Source organism: Aedes albopictus, chromosome 3, assembly GCF_035046485.1.
Source record: "Aedes albopictus strain Foshan chromosome 3, AalbF5, whole genome shotgun sequence".
Taxonomy (NCBI): domain Eukaryota; kingdom Metazoa; phylum Arthropoda; class Insecta; order Diptera; family Culicidae; genus Aedes; species Aedes albopictus.
The window spans coordinates 5,292,610-5,316,608 of record NC_085138.1 but is presented as its reverse complement, the minus strand read 5'-3'; the positions used below and the strand labels follow the sequence as shown (position 1 = coordinate 5,316,608).

The 23,999-nt window shown below is 40.0% G+C and overlaps 1 protein-coding gene across 1 annotated transcript; it reads right to left on the bottom strand.

Annotated features, from left to right (window-relative positions):
- Positions 1 to 26: 26 nt before the first annotated feature.
- On the bottom strand, positions 27 to 22,340 carry LOC109414159 (threonine aspartase 1). The gene is made up of 3 exons (XM_019687939.3): positions 22,143 to 22,340; positions 21,139 to 22,076; positions 27 to 533 (listed from the first exon to the last, which is right to left on the bottom strand). The coding sequence occupies exons 1-3, from the start codon at positions 22,168 to 22,170 to the stop codon at positions 450 to 452; spliced, it is 1,050 nt and encodes a 349-aa protein (XP_019543484.1). The 5' UTR covers positions 22,171 to 22,340; the 3' UTR covers positions 27 to 449.
- Positions 22,341 to 23,999: the final 1,659 nt, after the last annotated feature.

Sequence of the window (23,999 nt, the reverse complement as noted above, 5' to 3'; positions counted from 1 at the left end):
GGAAAACTGTAAAGTAAAACACTGCGTTGAGGATTTCCAAAGATACTTTTTTATTTTCCTAGTCAAAGTATTTCTAGAAACGAGAGACTTTGTCATCTATGAGAAACTAATTCGTTGACACCGCACGTAGGACTTTGTGTGTTTCGGAATTTGAGTATCAAATTTGTTTGCTACAAAGAGGTCTGCTTTAGATTGCACTCGATTAAACCGTTAGAAAGATTAATGCTTATTCAAAGAGGTGTCGCCTTTCTGTGGTCAAAATTATCTTGCTTCAGCGATCAGTTTGTATTCTATCTGTCTTGTGAGGAAAGCTTATAAAATTTACGCAAACTTTTCTCTGTTCTCAAAGTCACATTCTTTTTCCTCCCAGCGTTTTAAAATAGGTGAACGGAGAAAGTATTTACGAAGAGCTTAGTACTAGTCTAGAAAGGAACGGATTTAAATATCTCCTAATACGTTAGTTTGAAGTGATGCCCGCTGACGACGGTTTTGACTCCACATGACAGGTTCGGTGGTAACTTCGACAGAACGAACTGCGGAGAAAATGGAAACAAAAGAGAACGCAATTAGAGAATTTCATCTTTATTCAATAGTCGGTGGTGGTATTAGGGTATCACTAGGTTGTCTTCAGAGGCACGTTCTCCTTCATTTGGGAAATTTGTGTCATCGCCATGTACACGAGTCTATTCATCGTCTAGAAATAAGGGATGGCATGGGGTAGAGTACAGGTAGAGGAATATCATATTCACTAAACGTACCACAATGGGTTCAATTGACGCCCTAAAAAGGGCGGCGTAATAACGCAGAAAGTGTAAAGAGTGCCTACAGCGCTTTCCCACAAAGAGAGGGTTAACCTTCCGAAGGTGTTCAAAAAAAGTTACGTTTAAGGTGTTCGGGTCATATTGACCCGGATTTGGTACAACGATTTCACAGTCATTTCTCAATAAAACATTAAAGTTTTTGTACTCAAAATTATCGTTAGGGCTTGAATTTTGTGGATCCGGCTCAAAACTAAGGTTCGGTCGGATGTGGCCACTTGGAACCGACGCCAGAGGGATCATAGTTTGGCCATTTTCGCAGGAGAGTATTTTTCGCAATAAGTTATGCGAAATGCAGCTGATTTGAATGTTTGGAGGACTAAATGCACCGAAAAAAAGCAGCATCAAACTACCCCAACCACTAAGCTAACTGACCAGATGAGTTTTGGCTGTCAGGTGGCCACGGGACTAAATCTTGAGGCCTCGGAACGGCTTCCCGGAGACCCCCGATAGGTGACCATTTTACAAATATGGTGAATCCATGCCGTGCGACATATCAAAAGTTGCAGATTTTTTTGGAGAATACACAGTGACCATGTCAGAAGCCAGAAGCAAGATTGGCCACTTGGTGGTCCCGGAACCGATTCCCGGGACCCCGGAAATGTGGTCAATTCTCGCAGTTTGTATGACCTTGGCGTATGGCACATAAAAATTCGCAGAATTTCATAGATAATTCATCAGTCTTCAAACCAGCAACTGAAGACAACATTGTCCGCTTGGTGGTCCCGGAACCGGTTTCCAGGGCCGGTTCCGAGGACCCCGGAAATGTGGTCAATTCTCGATTTTTTTATTATGCCGTACAACATATATAAATTTGCAGAATTTTGTTGCGAATATATCAGTGGTCACATCAGATAAAAGCAGGATTGGCCAGTTAGTGGTCCCGGAACAGGTTCCCGGGAACCGGTTCCCAGGACCCCGGAAATGTGGCCAATCCTCGCAGTTTTTATGGCACATCAAAATTCTCAGAATTTCATAGATAATTCAGATAGTTATCAAACCAGCAACAAGAAACAACATTGTCCACTTGGTGGTCCCGGAGCCGGTTCCCAGGACCGGTTCCAAGGACCCCCGAAATGTGATCAATTCTCGATTTTTTTTACCATGCCGTGCGATGTATCGAAATTTGCAGAATTTTGATGCGAATATATCAGAGGCCAAATCAGACACGAAAAGCAAGATTGGCCGCTCAGTGGTCCCGGAATAGGTTCCCGGGACCGGTTTTCAAAATCCCGGAAATGTGATTAATTCTTGCATTTTCTATAATCATGTTGTCTGATGCATTCAAATTTGCAGAATTTTGATGCGAATATATCAGTGCTCACATCAGATATCAGCGGCAGGATTAGTCACTTGGTGGTCCCGGAACCGGTTCCCAGGACCCCGAGAATGTGGCCAATTCTCGCAGTTTGTATGACCTTGCCATATGGCACATCGAAATTTGCATAATTTTATAGATAATTCACTAGTCATCAAACCAGCAACTGAAAACAACATTGTCCGCTTGGTGGTCCCGGAACCGGTTTCCAGGGCCGGTTCCGAGGACCCCGGAAATGAGGTGAATTCTCGATTTTTTTTACCATGCCGTGCGATATATCTACATTTGCAGAATTTTTGTAGCGAATATATTAGTGGCCACATCAGATACGAAAAGCAGGATTGGCCACTTGGTGGTCCCGGGCCTGGTTCCGGAGGCCCCAGAAATAGTGCCAATTCTCACATTTTGTATGACCGTCCCATGTGGCACATCAAAATTCGCAGAGTTTCATAGATAATTCATCAGTTATCAAACCGGCAACTGAAGACAACATTGTCCACCTGGTGGTTCCGGAACAGGTTCCCGGGATCGGTTTTTAAAACCCCGGAAATTTGGTCAATTCATGCATTTTCTATGGTCATGTTGTCTGATGCATCGAAATTTGCAGAATTTTGATGTTCACATCAGATATCAGAGGCAGGATTAGCCACTTGGTGGTCGCGGAACCGGTTCCCAGGACCCCGGAAATGTGGCCAATTTTCGCAGTTTGTATAATCTTGCCGTATGGGACAACACAATTCGCAGAATTTCATAGATTATTCATCAATCATCAAACCAGCAACTGGAATCAACATTACCCACTTGGTAGTTCCGGAACCGGTTCCCAGGACCGGAATTGTAGAATTATTGTGCGAATACATTAGTAACCATGTCAATTGTCAAAAACAAGTTTGACCACGCTTCCGGAAGCAGTTCTCTGGACCCCTACGCGGTAAATTCTCACATTTCGTATGATTGCATATAGCAAATTTCGACATAGCGTATGACAGGGTATATCAGTTATCAAGCTATAGGAAACAACATTGTCCACCTGATTCGAGGATCCGGTTTCTCGGCGATTGCAATCATCACTTCCCTCTCCATGGGCGAAACTACGGATTTTTGCCAGGGGGTGCACTATAAACAAATATTCATTAGTTCATCCATTCATCATTCATTGCCTCATATTTCACTGCAATGCATTAAAATTCTAAGGGATTCCTGGCACCCCCGGTAGTTTCGCCTATGTTCCACTCGTTCTCCACATTGACCTGCAACCTAAGGCACCATTATCGCCAAAAAAAATAGGACACTACCAACACTGAATATCTCGAACAGCTATCTCATTAATTCCTTGTTTGAGTGAAGCTGATTTGGCAATACTGGTGTAGCAACTGCGGGCGGTTAACCCTAAAACGGATACCTTCATGGCCTCAGTTTCGTCATCTCGCTGAGTGTGTTCCATCAGAGACGAGCTCTGAAAGGCGCCTGGGGTCCAATGGACACCAGGTATCCCTTTTAGGATTAATCAAGCTCAAGCTTATGGCACATCAAAATTTTCAGCCTTGCATCAATATTCAGAATATAAAATAAAGTTAGCATGTTAGTACTACATGGAAATTTTCGCCACCATAGCGGCGTAGGACCCAGTTGCCGAAAAGTTGGAAATGCAGCAAATTTGCCCATTGCACATAAATGTGGGTTTCAGGGGAACTATCCAGCTCATTCGAATTTCGCTAGGACGGACATTCGCCTGAAACACGAAGCAGCAAAGGTCACAGTGGTAGTGAATGTGGCACAAACAAAGTACATGCTGGTAGGCAGAACGCAACACGACCGGATCCATCTAGACAGTAATGTAACGAAATACGGGGATACCTACGCGGAGGTGGAGAAATTCGTCTTCATCGGTTACTTACTTACGGCTGACAATGATATCAGTCGTGTAATTCGAAGGCGTATCATCAGTGTAAGTAGCTACGGTCTAAAAGGTTTACCCACGCACCAAATGCACCATGTACAAAATGCCAATAAGACCGGTGGTCCGCTATGAACACGAGACACGGACCATGCTTGAGTGGAACCTGCAAGCATTTGGAGTTTCGACCGTGTAGTGTCCGGAGGGACACTTCCGAGCACACCAGCCGAATCTTGAGCCGAATCCTGCAGCCAAACGCACGCTAACGAGGAGGAGCGATACCTTCTCGCACAAAATGCTTTACAAGACTGACGTTTCATTTCATGTTGATCGTTTGCTTTGTTTTTCCGGTGGTGCATCACCGCAACTGACGCTATATGCCCTATTAATCTTTTTCTCTCTATCTCTCTCAACCCCTACATTCTCCCCCTGTGCTACTCTCTAATTATTTTAAAAATTCAAAAAGTAAGAATAAAAAACAATAAAAAATGTATGACTTTCTACCAACATTATAAACCTGCATTGAACATTACTGAAGCACAACTTATAATAAAAGTAAAAAAATCGATCATCATCATTGCATCCTCTTAATTTCCAACCAATTTGTTCGACACCTTGATTAAATCTTTTTATATTTATTTTAAACATTGGCCACATTGGCATTGTTATGCAAATCTTTTATAAGCTTTTTGCGACCTTAGGTTAAGTTAGCTTTCCAAAATGCCCATTTGTTATTCAGATCCTTTAAAGTAAGCTTTTCATCATGATCATCATCCTCCATCATCATCATTATCAAGCTACTTATTCTTCATTTGTCATTTCTCATACTTCACCTTACATCCTGCATCCTCCATTTTACATCATTCATCAACATCATAATCATCATCATTATCCTTCATTCTTCATCCTGGGTCCTTCACCCTTCATCCTTCAACCATTATCCTGCATACTTCAATCATCATCATCCTTCAACTTTCATCATCCTTTATCCTAATACTTCGTCCTGCATCATCATCACGACCATTCTTCATCCTTTATCCATCATCTTACATCCTATATCCTTCATATTTCATCCAACATCTCTCCTTTATCTTTCATCTTTCATCCTACATCGTACAGTGTCGGACAAAATAATAAGACCAGCGGTCCTATTTCATACAAAATGGCCAAGTTTGACGATACGGTACTCGGTTTCTAGTAAACCGATTTGGCTGAAATTTTGACAGCCGACTTCGAATTACGGGAATTTTGATTTATATTAAATTGATTGATTTATGTTCACTACTTCCAAAGTTACAGATATATGGTGCGACAAAATTCGAACACCAGAGTTTTATTATGGTTATTTGTTGCCAATTCAATAAAAATGTCCCCAAGTTTAAATGGCATCCTTAATCTTAGTACTTGTTTATCAATCAACAAGTATTAGATAATCTCAAATATCCTTTGGTAATGGTAATCTGGAAGTGGTCCTATTATTTTGTCGTTTCGTATATCTGTAACTTTTGATGTAGTGAACAGAATTCAATCAATTAAATACAAATCAAAATTCACGTAACCCCATGGCGGCTGTCAAAATTTCAGCCAAATCGGTTTACTAGAAACCGAGTACCGTATCGTCAAACTTGGCCATTTTGTATGAAAAATGGCTGGTGGTCTTATTGTTTTGTCCGACACTGTATATCCTTCTTCCTTCGTCCTAAATCTTTCTTCCTTCATCCTATATTCTTCATCCTTCATTTTCATCATCATTATCATGCCGTATCATTCATCTTAATCATCATCATCCTTCATCCTATATCATATATACTTCATTCTTCATCCTACATCCTTTTTCCTTCATCATACATTCTTCATCCTTCATCCTACAACATAAATTCTTTATCCTTCATCTTCCATCCTACATACTTCATCCTACTTCATATATTCTCTACCCTCTTCATCTTCCATTCACATCATCATCACCATCACCCTGTATCCTTCATACTTCATCATCATAATCATTATCATCATCATCATCCTTAATCCTTCATCCTACATCCTATATTCTACAGCCTACACCTACATCTTTCTTCCTTCATCCTACATTCTTCTTACTTCATCCTACATCATCTACTCTTTGTTCTTCATCTTTCATTCTTCATTCTTTATCCTTCATCCTTTGTCCTTCATCCTTTATTCTGTATCCTTCATCCTTCACCATTATCATAATCATATTCATTATCATCATTATCATCATCATTCATCCTACATCCTACATTCTTCATCCCTCATCCCAGCACATTTCATCCTACATCCTTTATACTTCATCATTCATGTTTCATCTTTCATCATCCTTCATCCTACATACTTCATCCTTCATCGTCATCGCCATTATTCTACATGCTTTATCCTTTATCCTTCATCTTACGTCCTATATCCTTCATACTTCATCCAACATCTTTCCTTTATCTTTCATCCTACATCCTATATCCTTCTTTCTTCATCCTTCATCTTACTTCCTTCATCCTACATACTTCTTCCTTCATCATACATTCTTCATCATCATCATCGCCATCATTCTACATCTTTTATCCTTCATCTCACATTCTGTATCCTTCATTCTTCATCCAACAACTTTCCTCTATCTTTCATCCTACATCATATATCCTTCCTTCTTCATCCTACATCTATCTTCCTTCACCATACATTCTTTATCCTTCAACCTACAACATTAATTCTTTATCCTTAATCTTTCATCCTTCATACTTCATCCTACATCATTCATTCTTTATCCACCTCATCTTCCATTCACATCCTGTATCCTTCATATTTCATCATCGTAATCATCATAATCATTATCATCATCACCATTTTCCGTAATCCTTCATCCTACATTCTTCATCTTATATACTTCGGTTTTCATCCTACATCTTTCTTCCTTCATCCTACATTCTTCATCCTTGATCATCATCATCATCGCCATCATTCTACATCCTTTATCCTTCATCTCACATACTGTATCTTTCATACTTCATCTAACAACTTTCCTCTATCTTTCATCCTACATCATATCCTCCTTCATCATACATTCATCATCCTTCATCCTACAAAATTAATTCTTTATCGTTTATCCTACATCATCCATTCTTTATACTCTTCATCTTCCATTCACATCATCATCACCAGTATCCTGAATCCTTCATACTTCATCATCATAATCATCATAATCATTATCATCATCATCATTTTCCTTAATCCTACAACCTACATTCTGCATCTTATATACTTCAGTCTTCATCCTACATCTTTCTTCCTTCATCCTACATTCTTAATCCTTGATCATCATCATCATCGCCATCATTCTACATCCTTTATCCTTTATCCTTCATCTCACATCCTGTATCCTTCATACTTCATCCAACAACTTTGCTCTATCTTTCATCCTACATCATATATCCTTCATTCTTCATCCTACATCTATCTTCATTCATCCCTCATCATCATTATACATCCTTTATCCTTTATCCTTCATCTTACGTACTATATCCTTCATACTTCATCATCATAATCATTATCATCATCACCATTTTCCTTAATCCTACATCCTACATTCTTCATCTTATATACTTCAGTCTTCATCCTACATCTTTCTTCCTTCATCCTACATTCTTCATCCTTGATCATCATCATCATCGCCATCATTCTACATCCTTTATCCTTCATCTCACTCCTGTATCTTTCATACTTCATCTAACAACTTTCCTCTATCTTTCATCCTACAACATATATCCTTCCTGCTTCATCCTACATCTATCTTCCTTCATCATACATTCATCATCCTTCATCCTACAATATTAATTCTTTATCCTTCATCCTACGTCATCCATTCTTTATACTTTTCATCTTCCATTCACATCATCATCACCAGCATCCTGTATCCTTCAAACTTCATCATCATAATCATCATAATCATTATCATCATCATCATTTTCTTTAATCCTACATCCTATATTCTTCATCCTACATCTGTCTTCCTTCATCCTACATTCTTCATCCTACATCTGTCTTCCTTCATCCTACATTCTTCATCCTTGATAATCATCATCATCGCCATCATTCTACATCCTTTATCCTTTATCTCACATCCTGTATCCTTCATACTTCATCCAAAAACTTTCCTCTATGTTCCATCCTACATCATATATCATTCATTCTTCATCCTACATCTATCTTCCTTCATCCTACATTTTTCATCCTTCATCATCATCATCATCACCATCATTCTACATCCTTTATTCTTTATCCTTCATCTTACATCCTATATCCTTCATAGTTCATCATCATAATCATTATCATCATCATCATTTTCCTTAATCCTACATCCTACATTCTTCATCTTATATACTTTAGTCTTCATCCTACATCTTTCTTCCTTCATCCTACATTCTTCATCCTTGACCATCATCATCATCGCCATCATTCTACATACTTCATCCAACAACTTTCCTCTATCTTTCATCCTACATCATATATCCTTCATTCTTCATCCTTCTATCTTCCTTCATCCTACATTTTTCATCCTTCATCATCATCATCACATCATTCTTCATCCTTTATCCTTTATCCTTCATCTTACATCCTATATCCTTCCTACTTCATCATCATAATCATCATAATCATTATCATCATCATCATCATCATCCTTCATACCTCATCCAACATCTTTTCTTTATTTTTCATCTTTCATCTTTCATCCTACATCCTATATCCTTCTTTCTTCATGCTACACCTTCCTTCCTTCATCCTTCATCATCATCATCATCATCATCATCATCGCCATCATTCTACATCCTTTATCCTTTATCTTACATCCTATATCCTTCATACTTCATCATCATAATTATTTTCATCATCATCATCATCATCCTTCATACCTCATCCAACATCTTTTCTTTATTTTTCATCTTTCTACATCCTATATCCTTCTTTCTTCATTCTTCCTTCATCCTTCATCATCATCATTATCATCGCCATCATTCTACATCCCTTATGCTTTATCCTTCACCTCACATCCTGTATCCTTCATACTTCTTCCAACAACTTTCCTCTATCTTTCATCCTACATCATATATCCTTCTTTCTTCATCCTACATCTATCTTCCTTCATCCTACAGTTTTCATCCTTCATCATCACCATCATTCCACATCCTTTATCGTTTATTCTTCATCTTAAATCCTATATCATTCATACTTTATTATCATAATCATCATAATCATTATCATCATCATCATCATCCTTCATACTTCATCCAACATCTTTTCTTTATTTTTCATCTTTCATCCTACATCCTATATCCGTCTTTCTTCATCCTACATAATTCTTCCTTCATCCTACATACTTCATCCTTCATCATCATCATCATCATCGCCATCATTCTACATCCATTATTGTTCATCCCACATCCTGTATGCTTCGTACTTCATCCAACAACTTTCCTTTATCTTTAATCCTACATCATATATCCTTCTTTCTTCATCCTACATCTTTCTTCTTTCATCCTACATTTTTCATTCTCATCATCATCATCATCATTCTACATCCTTTATCCTTTATCTTTCATCTTCCTTTCTACATCTTCCACCCTACATTATCATCATAAACATCCTTCAACCTAAATTCACTTGACTGTCGCAGCTTACCCTCTCGGGGGAATTGGCTTTACTGTAGCAGCTTACCCTCTCGGGGGAATTCGCTGTTAGCTTACCCTCTCGGGGGAATTCACTTTACTGTTGCAGCTTACCCTCTCGGGGGAATTCGCTGTTATCTTACCCTCTCGGGGGAATTCGCTTTACTGGTGCAGCTTACCCTCTCGGGGGAATTCGCTGTTAGCTTACCCTCTCGGGGGAATTCGCTTTACTGTTGCAGCTTACCCTCTCGGGGGAATTCGCTGTTAGCTTACCCTCTCGGGGGAATTCGCTTTACTGTTGCAGCTTACCCTCTCGGGGGAATTCGCTTTACTGTTGCAGCTTACCCTCTCGGGGGAATTCGCTGTTAGCTTACCCTCTCGGGGGAATTCGCTTTACTGTTGCAGCTTACCCTCTCGGGGGAATTCGCTGTTAGCTTACCCTCTCGGGGGAATTCGCTTTACTGTTGCCAATTGTTTCATTTCTGCCGCCCTTCTTCGGTAATTACAACTAATAAAGCCTTGAATCAAACTACATACACATATACACAAGTTCATAAAAAACATCAATGAAGGACCTTTTCTGTGTTCTTTATACATAGAATGTACCAACCCCACTCCATCCTGTTACAACGAGTCATTCGGTCTTACCCCTACAAACCACCGAAAACTAACACAATACTCCAAATGAAAACGAAGCTGCAAATCCTATCATTTCCATCCACTATCCACATGCAAATTATAACAGTGGGCCAAATAATTGCCAACATCTCCTATCCAGAGAACATCCAGCGACCACTCGGTGACCGACCGCTACCAATGTCAAGCCATGAAACCAATGCCTGAATTCGGTATGAAAAAAATAAAGAAAACCGTTCACCAGCCCATCAAGCAGCAAATGACAAATAAACAATCATAGCAGGACGGAACCGCATCCCGTCACTGTCTCATCGACCAGACCAGCTCCGTCAATCAACAAACAAATCCAAACAAAACAAAAATCACCCGTACTGCACCGACTGCACCAGCCCCACACGCCGCCGGTACACACCTGCAGCTACGGAAGCCAAACACTGGATGCAGTCCACAACACAAACGGACACCCTGTCCCGCTTTCAGTCGCCGCCACTTCTCCATCTCGAGGCCACAAAACTACAACACGGGAGCTTACCTACCGGCTGTGCCATTGTAGTGTCCGGAGGGACACTTCCGAGCACACCAGCCGAATCTTGAGCCGAATCCTGCAGCCAAACGCACGCTAACGAGGAGGAGCGATACCTTCTCGCACAAAATGCTTTACAAGACTGACGTTTCATTTCATGTTGATCGTTTGCTTTGTTTTTCCGGTGGTGCATCACCGCAACTGACGCTATATGCCCTATTAATCTTTTTCTCTCTATCTCTCTCAACCCCTACAGACCGTTGCGTGATAATCTTCGGCGGTGTGAAGGAGAAGGGTGAGTGGCGGTAAAGGATGAATCACGAGCTCGTTGCACTCTACGGCGAACCCAGCATTCAGAAAGTCGACAAATGCGGAAGTATACGATGAGCAGGGCATATTGCAAGAATGCCGTACAACATCCCTGCAAATATGGTGATCGGGTTGGCACAAAAATTGACAACATTTCCCCGGGAACCGGTTCCGGGACCATCAGGTGGAGAATGATGTTTCCAGTTGTTTAGATGAGAATTGATGAACTATCTATGAAATTCTATGAATTTTGATAAGCCTCACGGCACATTCCAGGTATCCAGGGAACCGGGTTTCAAACCATCTAGTGGCCAATCCTGTTTTGGCATTTTACTTGGCCACTGATGTATTCGCAACAAATTTCTGCAAATTTAGATATGTCGCACGGCATAATAAACAAATCGAGAATTGATCACATTTCCGGGGTCCCGGGAATCGGTTCCGGGACCATCAAGTTGCCAATCTTGTTTCTGGCTTCTGACATGGTCACTGTGTATTCTCCAAAAAAATCTGCAACTTTTGATATGTCGCACGGCATGGATTCACCATATTTGTAAAATGGTCACCTATCGGGGGTCTCCGGGAAGCCGTTCCGAGGCCTCAAGATTTAATCCCGTGGCCACCTGACAGCCAAAACTCATCTGGTCAGTTAGCTTAGTGGTTGGGGTAGTTTGATGCTGCTTTTTCCGGTGCATTTAAGGACTGTTCATTTTATAAAGAGGACAACTTTGCAAGGCTATAGAAAGAAAACGCGTAGTTCAATTTTGAGCAGCCTTGGTTAGTTGTTCAGTACATTATATTAGTAGATAATAACCATAAATAAATTGGGTTAAAATTATTAAACTTCATAGAAATGTGGCAAAGTGTTTCGAGAGATCAATTTTTCAATTCCCAAAAACTAAAGATAAACACAAAATTTCTGTAAAACATCGATGTATCGTTTTTAATTGAATAAAAATGTTTGCCATGCTGCAGCAGTTTGAGTGATACATATTCTGGCAAAATATAAACCTAATCGGAATAATGGTTGTTGAGATATTAAAGTTACAAGTTGGACTCGATTTTCAGAATAAAATTTATTTGTTAAACAAAAATGTATAAAAATATTAAATTTTGAATGTTTTCAATGGATCTAGTCGAAAGTACTAATAATGCAATTTCAAATGCAGAAAACCGCTTCTTGATAGCATTGTTGGCTTGGTTACTGTGCTTCATGGCAGTTACCGGAGATAAAACCGCTTCGTTCTTTGAAGGTTCTTCTAAATTACAATGTACTCTATTGCAAATACAACTTAACAATGATGTCGAAAATAAAAATTGACATGTAGTTATTTTCAAATAAGGTATATAATCACATAGGGTCAGACCTTGCTGAAAATAAATAATAATAAGCTTCTCTAGAATCAAAAACTTGCATTTATGGAGCAAAAAGTATGCAATTTTTCATTATGGCCATCTTTAAGTATTAAATTTATGATGAAGAATGTACTTTAACGCATATTTTTCTTCGGTATCATTGAGAATGCGATTCTCTTCTATACTGGACAAATTTTGAACTGATTCCGTAGTGTTATTGCATCACTGGACTTAAATAAGTATTTTTTATCAATTTCATTGATAACAAGGCAACTCACTATATCAAGCTGTATAATGCTTGGTGCATTATTACTGACCTACTATTACACTCTACCTTTAGAAGAATAGTATGAGATCCCAACACATTGAAAAGTTCTTGAAAATTTTAAAGTTATGTATGTGGAAAGTTGTGTAGAATTTTGAGAAATGGGGTTTTATTGAGTTTTAACGAAAACCGCTCCAGTTCCATAGCTAAAGACAATTTGTATAATGTTATATTTTTGCTATACTGTAGAACAGCTATGGAAATTTATGCAAAAAACCGATAATGATTTTATTGAAAAATAAAAAAGATATCACATAAATAAGGTGTCCTCTTTATAAAATGAACAGTCCTTAGTCCTCCAAACATTCAAACCAGCTGCATTTCGCATAACTTATTGCGAAAAATACTCTCCTACGAAAATGGCCAAACTATGATCCCTCTGGCGTCGGTTCCAAGTGGCCACATCCGACCTTAGTTTTGAGCCGGATCCACAAAATTCAAGCCGTAACGATAATTTTGAGTACAAAAACTTTAATGTTTTATTGAGAAATGACTGTGAAATCGTTGTACCAAATCCGGGTCAATATGACCCGAACACCTTAAACGTAACTTTTTTTTATTCAGCCCTTCAGAAACGGCTAAAATTATCGGTCAAAATTTTAAAAATAAGTTTTTGGCAAAAGATTAAAAGTCACAAAGTTTCAAAGCTATAGCAAATCAGGATCAAAAGATATTGCGCCTGAAAAGTGCGATCCGGGTCATATTGACCCGAACACCGTAGGAAGGTTAAGGAACTTCAGGAGAAACCTCATAAGGGACTTCTGTGGAGGAATGCTTCAAGGAATTACAGGAGAAATCCTTCAACGAACTCCAGTAGGAATGTTTGAAGGTTTTCCTGGAGGAATCCCTGAAGAGCTCTTGAAGATATTCGTGCAGAAATCCCTAAAGGTGCCCTGGAGAAAGTCTTGTACGATTTCCTGAACAAATTCATGGATTAGTTTATGGAGTTAGTAATCCCCACAGGTATATCTGGAAAAATCCCTGGAGGCATTCCAAGAGAAATCCTTGAAGGAGTTTCTGGAGGAACCTGTGAAGAAAACCCCGAAGAAATCTCTTTGAAGAACAATTTCAAAAGAAATCCCTGAGAAATTCCAGAAAGGATCCCAGCAGAATTTCAAAAACAATCCCTGGCCTCCTAAGAGGATTCCTGGAGGAATCCCTTAAGGATTTTTTGAAAATATCTAGCAGTACACATGAAATTCGCTCAAGAAATTCCAGAAAAAATCCTCACTTCAGGCAAAATCCCTCGAAGAATTCCGAGAGGAATTTGTGAAGGAATTGGGATCTCCAGTTAGCCTAGTGGTTAAGGCTATGGATCGCCAATCCGGAGACGGCGGGTTCGATCCCCGTTACGGTCGAGAAAATTTTCTCGACTCCCTGGACATAGTGTATCATTGTACAACTTGCCTCACAATATACAATTTCATGCAATGGCAGGCAAAAAAAGCCCTTCAATTAATAACTGTGGAAGTGCTCAAAGAATACTAAGTTGAAGCGAGTCCCAGTTGGGGCGTAGAGCCATAAAAAAGAAGAAGAAGAAGTTGTGAAGAAATTCCTAGAAAAATCTCTAGGAAATCCTGCAGCAATCCCAGAACGAGTCCCTGGAGGAGTTCCTGCAGAAATTTCTGAAAGAATTTGAGAAAAAAAACCTTGAAAAGTTCCTGATGAAATCCTTTAAAGAATTCCAGGAAAAATCCTGAATCGTGAGAGTCTCCGCAAATTGGATTATTGAATTTATTTATTTTTTTGATTTTATTCGAAAGAGCACCTTTTTCTGAGCCATTATGATTTTTTTCAGATTTTTAGAACTTTATTTTGGTATCTAAAATCAATTTCAAAGAGATTTTTTGAAATCACCTTTTGACAGCTGGGCAACTGCTTGACAGCTCCGCTCAGTACAAAATGCGACGAGGGGTGATTCGACAAATCGCTCCCATACAAATTTCAAATTGATTTTTAAATAGGTTCCCGGGCACCAAAATTGATGAAAATTTGGATTTTGGCTCAGTTTGGCATGCAGATTCAGAATATGGAGTTATCTCAACACCACTAAAGAAGCCAATTCCCGAAAAAAATACCTGTAGAAATCACCGACAGATTTCCTTGTAGAATCCTTGAAAGGGTTTATGAAGAAATCCTTACCGGAATTACAGGAAAAATCCCACAAAAAATTAACTGAAGGAAATCACTGGAGGAGTTCGTGGAGGAGCTCCATAAGACATTCCAGAAACAGAAATCCTCAGTTTCAAGCGAAATCCCTCAAAGAATTCCGGGAAAAAAATTTGACGAAATTCCTTGAAAAATCCCTCAAGGAATTCTCGCAAGAATCCCAGAACAAGTCTCTGAAGGAGCTTCTGGAGAAATCCTCCAAGGAGTTCCTTGAGAAATCTCTCAAGAAATTCCAGAAGATATCCCTCAAGAAGCTTCAGAATAAATTGCTTCAAGAATTCCAAGCAAGACTCCAAGACAAAACTGAAGGAATGCCACAAAGAATGCTAAGGAAGATTAATTTATTACGTCCATCGTTTTTCAGGGTTTCTAGACCCCCCTCTCCTCTCTGTCACGCTATTTCCCTATACATTATACACGTACAGTCACACTTTCTTAGACCCCTCCCCTCCCCCGAATATTGGACTAATTTGTGAACGTTCCCTAACAGAAATTCCTGCAGGAATCTCTGAAGGCAAGTGCAAAAAAGGGGGATTTTTAAAAAAGACCATGTGTTTTCCGACGATAGTTTTGTTGTTTTTTTATCCCTAACGGATTACTACGGTGCCAAAAATCGGTACAGGCTAGGGCCGTAAATCTTAACAACAAATACATAACAAAATTGTTCTGGACAAGTTACTAAACTAACTCAAAAAAAAAAAATCCGTGGAAAGTTCTGATAAAGTCACAAAAAATGTTCAACAAGAAGTTAGATAAATAACTTGAAAGATGCTTGAAAGATCACAATGGAAGATTCTTAGTATCGGGGATATCTTTGAAGGGTTTATTAGAATTCATTTCATATCTATGTAGGCTCATAATTTTTTGGGAATTAACTTCAAATTTGCTTCAATACTTCATAACTCATTCTCATGAAGGTTTTAAAAATGTTATCTTTCAAATACTATATTCGTATATCATTGCTATCAGACACCCAAGTCAATAGTAAATTAATTAACAAACAATATTTTTCGTCACATTTCATTTGTTTCCAAGAAAACTGTCGCGGTGCACTTGGCAAAACTTTGTGGTGCACCGCGATGCACGATCTGAAAACCCCTGCGTCCTTGAATGAATGCTAGAAGCCATTCCTAAGGGAGTTCCTTGAAAAAACTCTCCAGCAATTTAATAACAAAATCCTCAAAGGTTTCCAGGAGGATACCTGGAGAAATAGAAGAAGAAAATCTTAGAGGAATCCTCGAAGAAACCCTGCAGAAATCACTGAAGGATTTTCCGGAGGAATCCATGAAGGAATTCAGGAATAAATTCCGGAAAAAATCACACAAAGTGTTCTAGGAGAAATTAATTATTCTCGTCGTGCATTACCCAACTAACAAAAGTAGCTGCATAAAAGCTGAAAGAGCAAACGCTTTTGGAAGCAAGCTCGTTTAAGCTCTTATACAGCAAAAATGTTAGTTGGGTAGGGTCACTATGAACCCAAAACATGCACTACGTCAGCGAGGTGGGCATCAGCTAATGCACGAAGAAGTTTAAGGAATCCCTGAAGAGTTCCTGAAGAAATTTCTGGAGAGTCGCTGGAGAAATCTCTGGAAGAGTTCCTGAAGGAGTCCCTGAAGAAGTTCCTGGAGTTCTCCTTCAAGGAATTCCAGAACAAATCCATCAAGGAAATCAAGGTTAAATCTTTAATGAAATTCTTGGATGAATCCCTGAAGGAGCTCTTGCAGTTATCCCCGAAATAATGATTGGAGGAATCCCTCTAGGAACTTCAGGAGAAATCGCTCAAGGAACTTTATTTTATTTGTTTTATTGATGCACAAGGGGGTCATGGGGCCAAGTCTCCAATGCAAGTCCAAGAACTCATAATACACTGTGGAATTTGGGAGTAGGCATTGCAACCTCTTTAGCCATGCGGCTTTTAAGTTTTGCGTGGCCTTTAGGATGAGGAAAGGTGGGAGATTGATTTTGCGTATTGAGCTGTGAATGAATAGGTTGTTAATTAAATGGTCAACATTATTTACCTTTGCGTATTTTCACACAAAATGAACAAGTTTGATGATATGGTACTTGTTTTTCAAGGAACTCGTTCTTCTTGTGATTCTTGTTCTTGTGTCTTCAGTATTGGAAGCTTGGTTAATAATAATTTCAAAAAATAGAAGCACAAATTGTGTATCAACTTCCTTCCTGCAAATAAAAATCGAATACATCAAAAACAACAAACAAGGACCGTGACGCTTATTCGTTTGATCACGAAAAGTATCGGTTCTTGTTGGCACCACGAGTTGCATCTTTCTCTGTAGAGTAAAGATACATTTAAGCCCGACTAAAATTTTAACGCGCACTGAAACGGCAAAAACTAGCAATAGCCAATATCTTACAAAAATATTGATGAAAACTGTCTAAATCTTTCAAAACAGAGAGATGTTCCTTCTTTTTATCATCTGAACGAAAAATTATTGAAAAATCTCCATAGAATTTCCATTAATTCAATAAAAAACCTGAATTTTTATTGCTTCGCCCATACAAAGTGTTAGGCGAATTTGATCAGGTTTATTGCTTATTTCTAATTTTTAATTGTGCGATAATATAGCCACCGACGAACCGACGTGACAGTGGTGATTCAAAACTGTCCCCCCCAAATTTAACGGTCGACCAGCAAAGCGAGCGATCGCTTCTGTCAAATCAGCGCAGACACGAACCGTTTCCTATATGAACACACGGGGGTTTGGTGTCCTGCTAACAAAACATCGCGAGCCGTTATAGAGGTGGCGATAGTGTTCGGCTATTTTTCACCATGGCGTCGTGGACAACAGATTTGAATTTATTTGTTCTAGCTGTCACGTCGGTTCGTCGGTGATATAGCTGCCATTTCGGCAAGGATTCCTCTAGCACAGTGGTCCTCAGCCTTAGTGTCTATGCGGGCCAAAATAGAATTTTACATTGAGACTGCGGGCCACAAGTATTCAAAATTCATTTTGAACCAGTTTCACTCATTCTTTGTTAGAATGTCGATCTCCAAATACCCCATTTCTCCGAAAGTCTGTTTCCAAATTTCTCCATTTCTTTAAAAAGAGCAGTCACTTACCACAAAATTTAGTCAAGGATCAATATTGTAAGTTGCTTTCATAACAAAACGCGCTGCTAACTTCCATTTGGCATTTCTGAATCATCGCATCGAATCAAACACCACATCTGTTTGTGTTAGTGAGATCGGAGAAACGTCAGACTCCCGCCTGCTGATTAGCTGGCGACGACTTTGGCGATGGTTTCACCCGCGACGGATTCAAATTGTCGCGTTCGATAAGGGGGGAAATTGAGAATAATATTTCGTAACAAAAAGTGGATTAAGTCAATTTCAGAAATAACAATACTGATTCAGTTGAGCTTTGCAGAAAATGTGTTTTGTAACAAATCATAAAAAATAGAAAAATGTTCTATTTAGTTATGCAATCTTTCAGCGGGCCACTTTCTGACATTCATGAAAATCAGTTCGCGGGCCGCAATAAATCGCTTCGAGGGCCGCATTTCATTGAAAAACAGATGGTCCGGTCAGACTTATCACCGATCATTTGAGGAAATTCTCTTGCAGTTCCTTGAGGGATTTCTCCGCTGGGCAAAGGCACAACCTTGTGATCAGCTTGATTGCTGTCAGGTCTCGGGGCTTAAATTAGAGAAATTGCTAAACAAATTCCTGTAGAAATCCCTGAAGGAATACCCGGAGAAATCTTAAGAATTTTTTGGTAGAATCCCTGAATCCCTTACGAAATTCCTGTAGGTGTTCAAGAATAAAATCCTGGAAGAATTTTTTAAAGGAACTTTTAGAAAGAAATGCTTGATTTAACTCCAGGGGTTACCTCGAACAGAACTTCTATAGGAATGTTAGAAGTTTGAATTTCTGAATAAATCTTTGAATAAATTCCTGAAGGAAGCACTGAAGAACTTCCTGAATCAATAGCGCTAAAAGTCGTTGCCGTTGAATCAGTTCGTAATCTTTCATTTTCGGTTTCTGCACGGAATTCCTCCTTGATTTTTTTTCGAATTTTCTCACAAAATTCTTCCCGCCGAGATCTGCTTGAATTCATCCAAGCATTCTCCAGTTCTCTTAAGTTTTTTTTTGTTATAGAGGTATTACCGATATGCTTCAAGTGTTTCTCGCAGAATGCCTTCCGGAGATTGTTCCAAAATTTATCCAAAGTTCGCCAGGAATTTCTCTTTTAGTGGTTTTCCTGGATAGCTTTCCAGCAGTTTCTCTCGGGAAGTTCTTCCAGAGATTTCTTACATAGAGTTTTCCGACAATCCTTTTCGATTTTCTCGTGGGATTTTACCCATAGTTTCTCCCGGTATTTTTCTCATAGCTTTCCCCAGTTCCTCCTTGAATTTCCTTAATGGTTTCTTCCGGGACTACAGTCAGAACTTTTTTCCGAAGCTTCTCTCGAAATTTCTTTTGTACCGCTAGATTTTATTTTCATTCCTTTCGACGTTTCTCCGAAAATTTCATACAAGAAGTAAATTATCCCAAGCCACATTCTGAAAGAAAAAAACTTTTGAAAAAAAAATTCCTGTAAGATTTTCGGGAGCAACTATCAAAAAATCCCGGAGAAGCATCCAGAATCTCGAGACAATTACTAGTAGGGATTCCAAGCAGAGCTCTGCAATTATCCCGAGAAAATTTGTAAAAAAAATCAAATGGATCAGGCACGAAATCCGGTAAAAAACTAAGAAGAAAGTCTTGAAAATGCTCAGAAAGACATCAGGAGAAATATCAGAAAAACCTCCTACAGAAATCCCAGTTTGCGGAAAATTCTTAGGAGAAAGTCGAGGGTATTTTTTTTTCATAAAATAATGTTTATTTAGTACTATATAGCCTAAATAATATATCTGGATGTTTCAAATCTTCAGAATGAATTCTACCTCATTAACAATGTTGATGCAGTAAAGAAAAACTGAGAGACACCCCAGGATCAACACCGGAAGGAATCTGCTAAGTGAATTCCCTGGGGACATTCAGAGAAAAATCTCTGGTGAAACTTCTAAAGAAATCCCGCAAGAATCTTTAGGAAAAATCCCAGTTGAAACTACTGTAGAAATCCAGAGAAAAACTCTAGAAGAAAGCGCAAGGAAACTTCTTGAAGAAATTACAGGAAAAACTGTGGTAGAAACCGCGGAAGAAACTCTCGAAGAACATTCGTGCAAAACTCTTTGAGAAATCGTTGGAAGAGCTGTAGTACAAATCACAGAAATAACTCCTGTAGCCACTCTAGGAGAAATCCCTGAAGATCTCTGAGGGAAATCCCAAGATAAACATCGGAAGGAATCGCGTAAAAAATTCAGGATAAATCATGAAAGAAATACGAGAACTCCAGGAGAAAATTCGCGACAACATTGTGATATATCCTTAACCCTCGAGCAGTCGCCTCTTCGACCATCATCAACGACACCACGGTCACGCTGTGTACCGCAAGCGTGCGTTTTTTATGGTGCGTGTACTCAGTACACGACGCGACCGCTCCTGAATTAAAGAAACTTTTGTGGAGATCTCGGGATAAATCCTGGTAGAAAGCCCATGAACAAATGCAATCCTACGAGGGACTCTGAAAGAAATTGTGCAAAGAGATTTTGTAGGACCCCCGTGAAAAAGTCTAGAAGAAATCGGTCGGAATGCAGAAATCTTGGAAACATGCTGGTAGGAATCCGATTGAATCAGGAATTTGGGGCATTTTAATCGTCGGATTGCCGAAAATATCTATTACAACTTGGAATCCTCCTTTTGCTCTTCCAGAACGGTCATCCAGATTCCTTTTTAATTTAACTTGCTTCACGAATAAATCATCTGGAAGAATTTTCAACGTCTTCACGGAACCAGAAACATGTAGTAAAAGCTCTTTTTTTTTTTTTTGTTTAAAGAGACTTTACCCAACAGGGCATTCGTCTCTAAACCTCATGTTTGAATGAAGTAAACACTGCATACTCGAAAACTCCAAGCTGAATCCAGAGAATCATAACTACAAGAAAATACAACAGGTTCAACCGAAGATGTAACATCCACACATGCGCCGAACAAAAATTGGGAGCTCAAAATACGTCAGAGAAAAAAAAAGCCTTCGAAAGATTCGATACTGACCTTCGGTTTCTTCTGCTTGGTCGACTGAAACCCTAAGCACATGGAATTGGTCGTGTGGGCCCACAGCAAGTCCCCATCGGCAGTGGTCGTGTTGTAGATGATTGACAACGATCCAGCGTGGATTTCGCTCTGTTTCGCCAGAAAGGGCGATTCCAGCAGTTTCCGCTTGTAGGTCTGATGTTGCGAGGTAATCGGACAGTTGCACGTTATCAAATCGTCCACCAGCTCCTTGGCGAAGAGCGTCTTCATAAGATATTCACCGTTTCCGGTGGTGCAGGTGGCCGCCGACATGCACGTGGATTCATCCGTAAGGGCCCAACATCCGGCGCCGTAGGTTGAAGCTTGACCCACTCGGCCACTAACCTTGAGCAGTAGACCACCGGAACTGCATCCGGCCACAATTGAACCCTCGGCATCGACACATACGGCCCCTACCGTGTCCAAGGGCGACAGTTTCATTTGATTGATTTCCTCATACTTTGCGATATTCCTCCTATAATGCTCGTAACTTTTGACTGCCTTTGCCGAGATCATGTGCTCCGTCGGAACTATCTGTAATCCGATCTCTTTCGCATAAGCCGAAGCGCCTTTCCCGGCCAGCACCATCGGTGGTATCCGCCCAAAGCTCAACAGTTTCGATTGCCTCTCGCACAGATGACGGGCCAAGCTAATCGGATTCTTCACATCCGATACATTCGAACAAGCACCGAACTGCAGCGTCGAGCCATCCATTATGCAGGCGTCGCATTCTACCTGGCCGTTCCAAGTCAAATTCGAACCGATTCCGGCGTTTGTCGCACAGGAATTCTCCAAGGTCATGATGGCCAGCTCGCAGGCATCCAGCGCGCTTCCTCCATTCTTGAGCGCGTTGACTCCTTGCGAGCAAGCCTCTTTGCATACATTTTTGTACAATGTTTCGTCTATACAGTTTCCAGCACCTGGCGAAAGGAATCGAAATTTTTTCATAGAAACAAATCGATCTTGAGGAATCGTATCCACCTTACCAGTATGAACAGCCACAAATCCAGGCATGTCGCTGGATCTGCCCCCAAACCAGTAAGCACTAATGATGTTGTCTGATCAATCGAATCACTTTATGGTCATATTTTTTCGATAAAAAAGGTTTTAAGTGGAACAAAAATGATATTTAATTTGCAAAAGTTCACTGTTTTTTTGTTCTGTTTACACACAGAGATTTATGACGTTTCGAAAAGTAAACATCGCGTCAGGTCAGCGTCGGCTTCAGAAAAACGTCAAAAGCCAAGCTTAACTTTTGAAATGGTTTAAAATAAATGTCAAGGGGTATGACGGTAGAATTTCTATAACACGGAGCAAATTCTGCAAATTCTACATTCAGAAATAAAAGTATACACGGAATTACTATTATTTATGCATTTTGTATCCGCATCTCTCTCACTCTCTTTCTGTTTTCATGCTATCTGCTGCTTCGCCTGGGTTGATAAATCAATTCACTTCAACCCAGGCTAAACGGCAGATAGCATGAAAACAGAAAGGGAGTGAGAGAGATACGGATACAAAATGCATAAATAATAGTATTGCGCAGTTCCCACCCAACTGGACCCCTTTCGCAGTTAGTATAAGTGCGGGATTGTGAATAAAACTGCGATTTTGCATCGAATCGTTTCGGTGTCTTCTGCGCACTTATTCAGCACTTTGTAATGCATAAGTACGCAGAAGACACCGACACGATTCGATGCAAAATCGCAGTTTTATTCACGATCCCGCACTTATACTAACTGCGAAAGGGGTCCAGTGGGGTGGGAAATGCGCAATAATTCCGTGTATACTTTTATTTCTGAGTGTAGATTGAGTTAAAATAAGGGCGAAAGTAACATAAGCGAGTTCTCTTCATCGACTCTCTTTTCTTCAAATACAAGTGACATGATGTTGCGATGCAATCTAGCGTCTAAGTCAGTGGTTTTCAAACGGCGGCCCTCGAAACTCGAGGATGCGGCCTGCAGGGTACTTTGGAAATATTGTGCATCCCAGCTTTTGTCGTGAATGGCAGAGTAATGGAAACACGACTGCCTCTGGTAACGGTTTAGAATAGACTGATTTATTTAAACAAACATGACTACTATGATTGATCTAAAACTATCTTAACTACTACGATTAGTTTGTCGACCTTGACACCCCTCCTCAAACTGATCGTGGCAGAACTCCAATGCTTGAACAGTGCTTCCGGAATGGTATCGTGGACAAACCCTTTGAGAGTAGGTCTGCTTGCTGCTCGCCCGTTGGGATATAGCTAATTTCCAGTTTCTTCATAGCTACACACTCGCGTACAAAATGGAGTTTGACGTCAGTGTGCTTCAGTCGCTTCGAAGGACCAGTTGATTCCATAATGGCAATGGTCGATTGGTTGTCCTCGTACAAAAGTGGCGGTTGCCCCTCTTGCTCACCCAACTCACCCAAGACCTTTTGGATCCAGATGGCTTCACATGCTGCATCTGCGAGAGCGGAACACTCCGCTTCAGTCGACGATAGGGATACGGTGCTCTGTTTCTTTGTGCTCCAACAAACTGTGGCTCCATACAGCTTGAACAGGACTCCAGAAACCGACCGTCTGTCGTTGACATCAGTCGCCCAGTTTGCATCAGCGAAACCAATTACCTGACGGTTGGATGCGGTGGACCTTTGGTACACCAGTCTGTGATTGGTTGTCCCCTGCAGGTACCGTAAAATCCTCTTCGCATGAACCCAGTGCTCTTCTGTCGGATTGCTCTGAAACTGACTGAAGTAACTTACCGACGCACTGAGATCCGGTCGGGAGGTGACCATTAGATAGGTTAGACATCCTATCAGCTCTCGGTACGGCTTATCCAGCTTCTCGCTCGTCT

Coding starts and splice junctions, on each gene's coding strand:
- LOC109414159 (XM_019687939.3), bottom strand. CDS start 22,170: ATGCCTGGATTTGTGGCTGTTCATACTG. Junction 22,077..22,142: donor ATTTGTGGCTGTTCATACTG/GTAAGGTGGATA, acceptor TCCTTTCGCCAG/GTGCTGGAAACTGTATAGAC. Junction 534..21,138: donor CCAAGCAGAAGAAACCGAAG/GTCAGTATCGAA, acceptor TTTTCTCCGCAG/TTCGTTCTGTCGAAGTTACC.